This window comes from Limulus polyphemus, unplaced genomic scaffold (assembly GCF_000517525.1).
Source record: "Limulus polyphemus unplaced genomic scaffold, Limulus_polyphemus-2.1.2 Scaffold278, whole genome shotgun sequence".
Classification (NCBI taxonomy): Eukaryota; Metazoa; Arthropoda; class Merostomata; order Xiphosura; family Limulidae; genus Limulus; species Limulus polyphemus.
The window spans coordinates 78,818-90,833 of record NW_013665888.1 but is presented as its reverse complement, the minus strand read 5'-3'; the positions used below and the strand labels follow the sequence as shown (position 1 = coordinate 90,833).

Here is a 12,016-nt window from a genome sequence, read left to right as displayed (position 1 = left end):
AAACTTAATTACTTACTAGTATAGTATATATATATATATACTATACATATATATATATATATATATATATATATATACACTACACAGATACAGTATATATATATATATATATATGCTACACAGAATACAGTATATATATATATACTACACAGAATACAGTATATATATTTCATGAAAGACATTTTCATATATTTATTTACTTATTTTTTTTAAATATACAAAAAGGTAGCATGAAATACCCTCTGACTAACCTGAAACCTTGGAGGATTAGTTGTAGGAGATGGAGGAGTTGTTGGGGATTTAGATGCTGCTGTTGCTTTCTTCTTTTTACGAGGTGTAGGTGTTGGAGTTGCAACCAGGGCATCCATGAATCCAGCACTTTCATGAAGGACATGAACCGCTAGAAACAAAACAAGTGCCCTCATAAAGAAAACATATTTCTTAAAACAAACATGTCTCTTCATGAAGATGTATAACCAAAAAAATAAAACAAAACAAATGTTCGGAGAAAGATGTACTGTTAAATGAGACAAAATATGCAAATTCCAAGGCCTAAACTACAGAGAACTGAAAGAAAAAAAACTCTCTAAGAACTTTTCATTAATCATGTTTACATATAAAATACTTAATACTATTTATTACAATATAATAATATTACCCTTTCACTGGTTCCAAGTTGCTTTAAACAAATAACTGTAAGTCTATCATAGATTTATAAAATTTAGTCATTGTATCTATCATAAAGTAGTACAGTGATCATACTAATAGCAAGAGGCTTTATAAGTGAACACTGATGGGAACAATATGTACTCTTGATTAGCTCAGTGGTAGAGCTAACCAGGGGAACCCAGGTTCGAGTCTTAGTCACAGAGTCACTTTCTGTTTTCAGTTTTTCACATAAAATATTTAAATATTATCACAAAAAAAGAAAACAAAACAAGTATTATGACAAATATAGACTGCTTAAAAAATTTAAAATAGTATCCCTTAAAAGCATAAAAATATCTTCATAAATAAAATGCAATGCTAAAAACAAAACAAGTATCTTCATAAAGACGTATCACTAAAAAAAAACTGAAATAAAACAAGCATTTGATGAAACTGTACAAAGGCCTGAACAATAAAGAAAACTTCCTAAAAAATGTATACCTACACTGCACTTTTATCAAAAATAAGATTTATACTCTAAATTGGTTTTATTAATAATAATAACGAATGTTCCCGATTAGAAAGCAAGCATCTTTCTACAACTTCAGTTTATAAAAAAAAAAAGATAACTGCTTCCAAAGAAAACAATATTATGAAGAATACAGACCGGTTCTGAACAAAATAACGCCACTTTTACACGGAATATAGTTTATTTCTCTTACAAAAAAACAACAACAAAAAGAAGAAAACCTTCATGAAGAGTAACGGTTGCTACTAATGCACTTTTGAGATGTTCATATAGACAAATGGCATATATATATGTGTGTATAACAAGCTACTAATAATGAACGGCAAATAGATAAACAACATGAAGAAAGAAAAGAATATTATTTATGTCCTGGAACAAAAAAATAATAATTTCTACGAAGAATATTTAACATTATTAAGTATAAGGTAGGCACTTTTATGAAAAATGCGAAATGGCATTCATAAAGAGGAAGATATTTATATTCAGTTTCTATTATACTGATAACAGGCTCAGCAATTACTTGGACACTAAAAGAAAAAATCATAATATTTCTATAAAATTGTCTTATCTAATCAAGAAAATATAAGCAGACAAAATTGGAAAAATATAAAATGCGTTATTTGTTTTAACACTGGAAATATATAACGTACGTTTTGGTTTTGGAGGGATCAGTTTAATCCCAGGGCCTGTACTGTTTTCTTCCACTGCAGTAATCAGACTTGAAGGTTTTATCCTTTTTTCTGGAGGTTTGACTTCCCTAGTAACATTTAATCGTTTCACAGCACTTTTAGCTGCAGCCACGGCAGCACTTTTGTCTACTGTAGGAATTTTTTTATGAACGTCTTTGGGTAAGGGAGTAGCCTCTTCTAAGCCTGCAGGAAAGACATGCACTTAGCTGAGGCAATCTTAGTTTGGTGAGGGGGAAAACATGTATTAGGTTGAGGCAGCCTCCCTCAGTTCAATGGGAAAGTATTTAATTGAAACAATCTTAACTCAATAGGAAGAAAAATATTCAGTCCAACCAACCTTAGTTTAATTGGAAGAAATGAAGTTAGTTCATACAACCTTAATTTAATGGGAAGAAAGGTAATTAGTTCATACAATCTTAGCTTAATGGGAAGAAATGTAATTAGTTCATACAATCTTAGCTTAATGGGAAGAAATGTAATTAGTTCATACAATCTTAGCTTAATGGGAAGAAAGGTAGTTAGTTCATACAGTCTTAGTTTAATGGGAAGAAAAGTAGTTAGTTCATACAACCTCAGCTTAATGGGAAAAAATGTAGTTAGTTCATACAACCTCAGCTTAATGGGAAAAAATGTAGTTAGTTCATATAACCTCAGCTTAATTGGAAAAAAATGTAGTTAGTTCATACAACCTCAGCTTAATGGGAAAAAATTTAGTTAGTTCATACAACCTCAGCTTAATGGGAAAAATGTAGTTAGTTCATACAACCTCAGCTTAATGGGAAGAAATGTTTTTAGTTCATACAACCTTAGTTTAATGGGAAGAAAGGTACTTAGTTGAAACTCAAATCTCAAGCAGTTAGTTTAAGCAATCTCTAATAAATTTCAAATCAAATCTAAGCTTAATAATCTAGTAATATTAAAGCCCACTGAGTTATTATAAAGACATATGGTAAGAATTTTACAATAACAAAAAAAAAATTGCCAACTGCACATAACCATATATTCAACATTCCCAAAACATAACTTTTCAATAATTTAAGGTTAAATTCTCTGTTGTTATTTTACAACATTAAAATAAATGACAATAAAATTGTTACGTTACACCTTTAGGTAATACAAATATTTGTTATATCTTAAAAAATCCTGTAACAAAGGCAAGTATACCTGTTAAATAACCAAGTATTTAAAGGATTCAGTCAGGTCACCAGGGTTAATCTAAACTACATTTTCACAATTAATAAGAAGGGAGAGGAAACAAACCAAGTCTTTACCTGTAGATCGGAACCTTGTCTGGTAAGCTTTCACTGTTTTTGGTCTGTCAGTCTTAGCTTTCTTAATCTGAGGTTCTTCTGACAGTATAGGCTTTACATCTTCAAGATCACTATTATCAACAGTCTTTTGTTTAAGTCGAATTTTCTCTTTACTTTCTTCCCTTATTTTAAATCTTTCATGGTTATTGTCAGTTTTTTCAGTTTTATTTTCTCTGACTTTGCTTTGCTCTTTTTCTCGCTTTTTCTTCTTTTTATTTTTTCTGTAACAATATGAATATTTAATGTTAAACAAAAATAAAGGAAAAAAAAAGTTTCAAAAAAATATTTTAAATTAACCTGCATTAAAATGGAAATATATATATATGCATTTCATAGATAATAAATAATGCAAATAACATTATGCAATTTTATCACTGAGGTTTTTTCATAACTTGAGCCCCACATCTGTGGTATTTATAAAATACAAAAGATGAAACAATACAACTAATATGAAAGATCTGTTATGAAAGAAAATTTTCTAATAATGTTTAATGACAGCAAAATTTCATTTTTACTTTTGACATCTGTATTTCCTACAGCTTGTTTGTGATGTAACTTTATGAAAATGTAAAATTGCAATATTAATATCTTTAACTAAATCTTTTAAGTGAAATGTGATTTGGAGTTTGCAAATAAAAAAAAAGACAGCAAAATGTTAGACAATAAATATTTTATGATGCAAAATCATCAATTGAGATTACTAAAACAGTCGGTTAAACATAAAAAATGTTACAATAGAAAATTAAATAATAAGATTATTGTTTAGATGAATTAGACATGATAGCATTCTTACAATGAGAAATCAAACAGCAAAATGTTGGTTGAAATATATCATTAAGGTAACAGGTGTCTGGAAAAATAATTTAAACTATCCAAACCGATCATTAATTTGTTGAATTCCAGATTAATAAAAATTAGGCAATTGTGACCTCACAATTTTTCAAATTAATTATGCAGATAATGTTACGTTGTAGGAAACATAAATTATTATCAGTTTTTTTCCTATTAAGTTTCAGAATAAACCGAATAAAATATAATTAAATAAAAAACAAATAAAACATAATAATTTTTCACAAGCAGGCTCAGACTTCTTTTCTTTGAATAATTTCAAACATCAATCATTATCAGTTTTTTTTTCCTATTAACTTTCAGAATAAACCAAATAAAATATAATTAAATAAAAAACAAATAAAACATAATAATTTTTCACTAGCAGCCTCAGACTTCTTTTCTTTGAATAATTTCAAACATCAATCATTATCAGTTTTTTTCCTATTAACTTTCAGAATAAACTGAATAAAATATAATTAAATAAGAATAGATAAAACATACCTAATTTTTCATAAGCAGTCTCAGATTTCTCAGCCTTCTCTCCTTTGATTAATTTCATCCATTCTTCAACAACTTCAGATGCTAATATCTTAATATCTAGAAAAAGAAATTAATTACTAAAAAAGACAATCAAATTAAATAAAGGTATTGGTTATTGAACACAGAAACATACAGATTTGTAATCATTTGCATGTATAAAGACTACTAAGCTTCTTTTAAGCAAACCTATGTTCTCTGCTTAAATGTATAAACTAATCTTAATTACATATTCATTTTGTATTATATTATCAAACTTATAATAATTTACATTGCACTGATGATATCCAATATGGACAACAACTGTGTTTTCCAGTTGATTATAATGCATGTTCAAACATAAACAAGTAATGCATCATCTAAAAAATCCTTGGATTGAATTAAAATAAATGAAGCACATTTTGATTTTAAAGTTGGTCACCAGCTTAGGTTTCATAAATATAACATTGGGTTTTCTTGAAAAATTCAGAGTCATAAATTTATATATTGTATGGTAGAGCTTTTGAGCTTCTGATAAACACATTTCTTACAATACAAAATCATATAAATAGAATTTATTTTATGAAACATGTAATTCTATATACCACAACCAAATGCATTGTGGCTAGCTAATGGTCAAAGACCAAGTAATTTTTTTTTTACTTAGGATGAATCACTTTCCTTATTAACTGTAATAATAACTAAAATATGAGCAAGAAAAACAATACTTTAATGAATTCACCACTTATATAACTATAAATCTACATTTTATTTGGAAACCAGACTGTAAAGACATTACAGCTAACAGTTTGCCCTAAGATGCTGAAACTAACCTTCATTTGGGCTTTTAGTTAACGACTTCACAAGTTTTGCAGTGTTATTTTCCTTAAGTCTTTCTACTGTCATAGGCAATAAATGGCATAGCTTCAGAAGCTCCAAAACAAAAGCATAATTTTCTGTATCCTTCGCATCTTGAATCCAATGATTTAAAGTTCCCCAGCCATCACTATTTAAAAACCTATCAAAAACATTCCATACAAAACAATCCAGATGTACCATATACATGTATTGAATATCCTTCTAAATAAATGTTCAATATACAAAAATAGATAAGAAAATAACATGGGCAGCACACTAAAGTAATGAGTAACATATCAATACATTTAAAATTATGCTAAATACATTAAAACATTCATAAAAAACAATTTGTAATAAATTAAAATTCTTCAAAAAGTCTCCAAAGACAAACATGTCACAGTTAAAATATCAATAAAACACAGACATTGATACTAAAAGATGAATATAAAATATACATAATTTACAAAGAAACTTAAAATGAAGTAGAGAAAGATGCTCAAAACAGAATTATCAGTAATACAGAAATTTATATTAGGATTTAAGAATACATACATAAGTGATAATTAGATATTAGGAAAAAAGTGAAATTCATAATACAAGCATTCATAATGGAAATAAAATACCATCAATACTTGAGAAATCTTAATGAATTATAGGGGAAATAGTCATCAAGAAATTTAAAATATTATTAAGACCAAATTTTATATTAAAGAACAAGAAGATGCTGATAAACAAAATACAATGCTAGTTGTGATGAAGTTCAAATTAAAATAAAGGCATTCATCGAAACTGGAAATAAATACCAAAACCAAATTAAATTTAGTAGGACAGTTGTATTCCAATATGAAAGTTTGGTTATGTTTTTCAATATGTGGCAGCCCTACTTAAATTTAACTAATTTTCTAAAACAGATATAAACTATTTATTATTTAATTCATCTTGATTAACGAGTTACAATCACAATGTCCTCAACAGTTAGCAGCAAAATTACTCAGAACCTTTTCAACACTTATGCCATATGAAGAAGCATTTGTAATGAAAGGGATACAGTGAAAACTATTAAAATTCAATTTTAATATTTTAAAATAGTTTATGAGTATAGCTTAATACATGGTTACAGATGTATACTTACAAGCTAAGAATTTCTGGCTTTGTTGATCGCAAGACATTGCAGTACACACAGCGACTGACAAGTTTTTTGGAAAACTTTTTCATGAGGCTGTAAGTAAATAAAAATCAAAGATTTAAAATCACATCCAAACAAGAAATGCCAATGATATAAGGTCATATGTTGATCCTGTTTCTTTTTTGTCCAAAATATGCTATAATCAAAAAGGGATATTAGTTATTCAATAAGATAATAAACATATTCAGGCCAATATATCAAATTTTTAAATACAAAAAGCTACTACACAAAATATACATATTAGAATCATCTGTCACACCCAGACACAACTTTACTTGATCTTGTAAACAAATAACACCAGTTCTGCACACAAATCAATCAGCCCTAATTCTACACAGAACTATTAACTACAAAGAATAAATATAATTTAAACACATACATGCTATCAAAATATAAACTTCACAGTTCACACTGTCCAGTCACACTTCAATGCACAAATTATTCAATTACAAACTTTAGAAGATGGTTCAAGAGTCGCGTTTAAAAATGAATTTTGGAAACGAAAGAAGTACAATAATAATACACTGCATTATATAAGTTTCATTGTATAACCATGATAATAAAAATCTCCGTCTCTTTAGTGCACTTTACAGCAATTATAAAGGAAAGATGGCAAAACTCTGGATTAATTTTTAAATCCGATATAGTAGTTTCCGGAATCCACATATATATGTATATATATATATACGTGAGTTTGTGCATAAGACATCATAATTAAAACAATCATTTCTTTTAATGTCCAAGAACTTTCTTTATTGTCTCATTAATTTCGAAGTACGTCGTTAAAATATATGGTTTTATTAACCCACAAGTTCGCATACTTGTTGGCTAATGAAACCTTATATTTGATCATTGTACTTCCGCCTGTAGATTTCTTTTTTACCTTCATACATTCGTGTTTAAATTACATAAAAACAATCTTATAACTGTTCATTTGTTTTAGAATTTTACGCAAGAATACACAAAAGTTAACTGTGAATAGCGATACTAACTAATAATAAGAAGAAGACAACTAATTAACATCGCCCACCATCACCTCTTATCTGTTCCAACAGTGGGATTTGACTATCGGTCCGGAAATGCACCCACAAAAAGAGTTTATACGGCAAGGGGACACGAGCCATGAACCTTCGAATTCACGATCCCAGCATTACTAATAACTAAGCCACGCCCTTGTACAATGTAATGCATATAATTTAGGTCAAACCAAGAAAGGAAAGTACTTTTTAACCTGTAACTACTAGAAATTTTGAGTTCACTAGATATATATGTATATATAAGGCAAATAACATAACTGTCGAATCGTTAACGCTTCACAAAACCTGGTTTGTTTCAATTCTGATGTATAAAAATGTTGTCACGTTCAAAATCTCGAGGTCGTTACTCCACGTTTGGTCTAGTATGTAATTACACCCCCCCCCCTCGCGGGTTGTATTAATTGTTGATGTATCAAATAAATGACAGTTACGAAGATGTTTGTTCAAATGTGTACAACACTGACTGATAGAAACACATGTCACAGTTCAAATTTCGTGATATGAGAGTGAACAAGACTAATTATATTATGAATCGTTGTAAATATATTCTGGAATAATGTCTGTTTGAGTAACAGAAATAATTATAACAATGCTTCAAGTGTCCAAATATTAATTTAAGGTAGTTTTTATATTCAACAAGTTAGGTACACTTTACATGTTGGCTACGGATAAAATCATTAATATGACGTCAGTACGACGCTCCTCTTAAAACGTCACGTCGAAACGAGCCACTACAGTCTCACACTCTTACCCATTTCGTGATCGTCGTGAGTTTCCCACATGTTCGATTAATAACCCCATCGTGCCTCGAGTCGCGTAAACAGGTTAGTGGACTAATTTAGGTTGGATTACGACGCCACACAAACACATTCGGGGAAAAAAAAAACTGAAACGAAAAGCTGTTGAATCCGAATTCCACCGGGATATAATGAAAAGTACTACGAAGACGTTGTGCTAAATAAAAATTACAATTTTCAAACGTTAAATGTGTTTTATCTCTTCATATTTTTTTTTGCATATTTACCCCTTCCTCCTCCCAAACAATTTCATCTGATTTAAACGTTTAAAAATAGGTACTATTTTCAAACGTTTTCAGAATACATTAAGGGAAAATGTGTTTAACACTATTAGTTTAACTACCGCATATTCCCCAGCCAAACATGTAACAACAGGATAATGACCCTTTTTCCAAGCCTTTCATTCTGATATCCATAGTATTTTCCCTCTACTTCCAAAGCTTGTGCCTCGTTGATTCCTTAACAACTTAATACATATATGTTATACTTGGTGTAACAGAGGTAATTTCTTAATGAATTACTAATGCTCTCTCTCTCGCCAATTAGTTTTAAATTTGTGAAACGATCTGGTTGTGTTTCACCCATTTTTTTTTTTAAGTATACATGTTAACTTGGTCTCTTGTTTAGGCTTGTTAATACTCCCACCGTACTTAGATTAAAAAAGTTTTCGAACAAATTGTTCAATTAAACACGCGTTAACAGACTCAAAAGATTACCGGATTTTGGTAGAAAGTTTGGCGCCTTAAATTATACACTACTGAAGAGTTAACTAATGATCGATAGTGCGAATTACCATAAAGATATTTACAAAGAGCCAAGGTATGGAACTATTAAAACATATTTTCCAAACACTATTTTAAAACAGCCAACACACAGTTTAGTTAAAAACCTACTTCGCTTTCGTACTTTGCTAGTTAACAATGTAAACAAATGTACAGCATTTCAATGTCACCGTTTTGTCAATAACCTTTCTTTTTGAGAAGTTTCAATAGCCTCATCATCATGATACACAGCCAGTTTTTCGAATGATACTTTATATGTACAATAGCTTCCGTAACTGAATCTAGAATTCAACCGTGTTGTTGACCTAAATTTGTCATTTTTAAAGCATGTACAGTTTGAATGTTACCAGCGCGTATAAAACAATGTGTTGACATTTGTAAATGTTATATCACTAAATTTAATTAGTTGAATTATTAAATAATCGCCAGTGAATACTTGTTAAATAAATCCATGTAAACTTCAGTTTAATATGTTTATTTCATGTGGATGTATTGTTTTCTGTGAAATGACCTAGAGAAAGCAAACCTTTAATGGGCGATCTTAAACTCACACAAAAAATTAACCAAACAGCCTTTAAAAAATCAGAATACAATTCTGACACGAACAAATCGTTTTGATATAAAGTAAACGGGGCACAGTTTAACAAGTCAAGAAGTGTTCGATAAAATGTCACAAGACCTTTTACATTAGTGAATGAAATTCAAACAGTTCAATTCATTTTCCAAATAATGTAATCAAAACAGCCAACATTTACCCCACTCCCTATTCCCGTCATTACTTAAAGCTCAGCACGTTATGCGCAGGAGCGAAATGAAACACTTTTATTCTGTCATGGAAATTTAATTAGTTCAACTCCTCCATCAAAAGACATAATCACAACACCCAAGCCACTAAGACATGGCGTAAAATAAAGTACGTTCTGTGCAAGAGCAACAAGTTTTAGGTTTAGCTTTTCAGTTTGACATTTCACTTCTCACAGAATCCTTTCACTATTTGCACACTGATTGGAGAGTGAACTCGCCACTAGAATATCACCCCTTGTCACGTGACGAATGATGTCATTACGCGCAACCTTCTTACATCAAAGACGATTACCACTGAACCACTTGTGGTGCGACGGGTTTACGTACAGATACACGTACTCACGAAGTACTATGCCCCTACTCGTTAATATTTTTGAGTTGTGTTTACATTGCGATGCTTAATGCGTTTCATTTCGTTAAGCACTAATGGCAAACATGTTTCACCTGTACTTTTAAATCCTACAAATTTTACACGTTTTAATACTCGTGTAAAGATCATTCGTTCAATACGATTTCTTATTAACAGTGTAAAATAGTTGAATTTTTCGCCAGTAATCATTATATTTTAAAAATCGCTGGTAGTTTTTCACGAAACCGTTTTTATCAGGAAAGTTAAATTTCATTAGCCCCATAATTTAAAATACGGCCAATTCACAATAAAAGCCCTAATGTTTAATAATATGTAATTGTGTACACACTGCATTTAATAACAACAAAATATGTCGTGGAAATGTATTTCAGCATGAATATTTTGTTCCATTTTTGGAGTGTCTTGTTAATCTAAAGATTGCATTAGTGTCGAAAAAAGATGAGACCACAACTGTTGGTTAATAAGTAAACATTTATTTATAACTATTTACAGGATGTTACAGAGCAAACTGCTTCACATTTACCTTGATCTGGAACTCCGAGGGAGTGGTGGGTGTTATTCTAAATAAAAAAACTAAACTGTTATTACTATCTTAATTAAACTGACCATGGCGTTAGATGATGGTAATTATACAGTATTAATGACACTGATAACAGCCACAACAAAGCACACATTAGTTCAATTTACGAGCAGATAACCATTCTTAACCACTGCTGACAAAGCATAGAACCTATTTAATTTTCAAATCAAAATTATTTTTTGCCTTTCCACTTGTATTATATGCTATCTAGGAAAAATGGTTCAGTCAAACGGTTTATTATTGGGGAAGTAAACTGATGTTAATTTAATGTCAGGATCATACTATTATTATCTATAACACGAGTTATTTATAAACTTCATGACCTAGATTTTCACATTTCGTTAATACCAAACTTGAATTATGTAATATTACTTTATAACTCGAGACATGAGTACAAGTTCTTCAGAGTGGAAGACAAGTTTAACTCGTGGACACTGAATAATTCGATCAAACGTTTTTTTAAAACGACTGTTAGGAAAAATCAGATTATAATCAAAATACATAAATTTGATTACCTTTCTAGGACGATATTAATACAAACCATATTACTGAAAAACACGCTGCCAACATCACTTACGATACATACAAATTACTCACAGCAAACCTCTCGTGAGCCTAAGAGTTGAGACCAACTTTAAAACAAAAATTATTAATGGTCTAGAAGAAAGACAACACTGACTGCTACACCTAGCTGGAAACTTGAATAGCTTCAAATTATTTTTAGGGAACACCTTTTCTTCAACTTTTAATTTTAACAGTGAACGATGAAAATTAACTTCTAACAAGACTTCTTATCTAATAATAACGTTTTAATAGTACAAATACTAGTAAATATGTATTCAACTTGTATTTTGCTGAGCAAACACCAAAATTCTAAATGGATCCCCCCCAATAATGGCTTATTACACTCTGTACTAAGTTAGCTTGAAATATGATCTAGCACAAAGTACAATACAGTGATTCAATCTCTAAAAATAGCATCGAAGCTGAATATAATTTCTGTTCGAGTTATAAAACAAATTCAAACACGAACACGCATTTCCGAGGTATGTTTTCCCAAAAAGGCCAATACATGGTAA

At 29.9% G+C, this 12,016-nt stretch overlaps 1 protein-coding gene across 1 annotated transcript in view; it reads right to left on the bottom strand.

Annotated features, from left to right (window-relative positions):
- The window catches only part of LOC106456983 (serine/threonine-protein phosphatase 1 regulatory subunit 10-like), a 98,370-nt gene that overhangs the window by 10,206 nt on the left and 76,148 nt on the right, over nt 1-12,016 (bottom strand). Inside the window, exons 4-10 of the mRNA XM_022382792.1 lie at nt 6,514-6,600; nt 5,357-5,541; nt 4,509-4,604; nt 3,343-3,397; nt 3,138-3,298; nt 1,828-2,049; nt 252-400 (exon numbers count right to left, since the gene is read on the bottom strand). Coding sequence (XP_022238500.1) covers nt 252-400; nt 1,828-2,049; nt 3,138-3,298; nt 3,343-3,397; nt 4,509-4,604; nt 5,357-5,541; nt 6,514-6,600 — 955 coding nt within the window. The remainder of the gene's footprint in view (nt 1-251; nt 401-1,827; nt 2,050-3,137; nt 3,299-3,342; nt 3,398-4,508; nt 4,605-5,356; nt 5,542-6,513; nt 6,601-12,016) is intronic.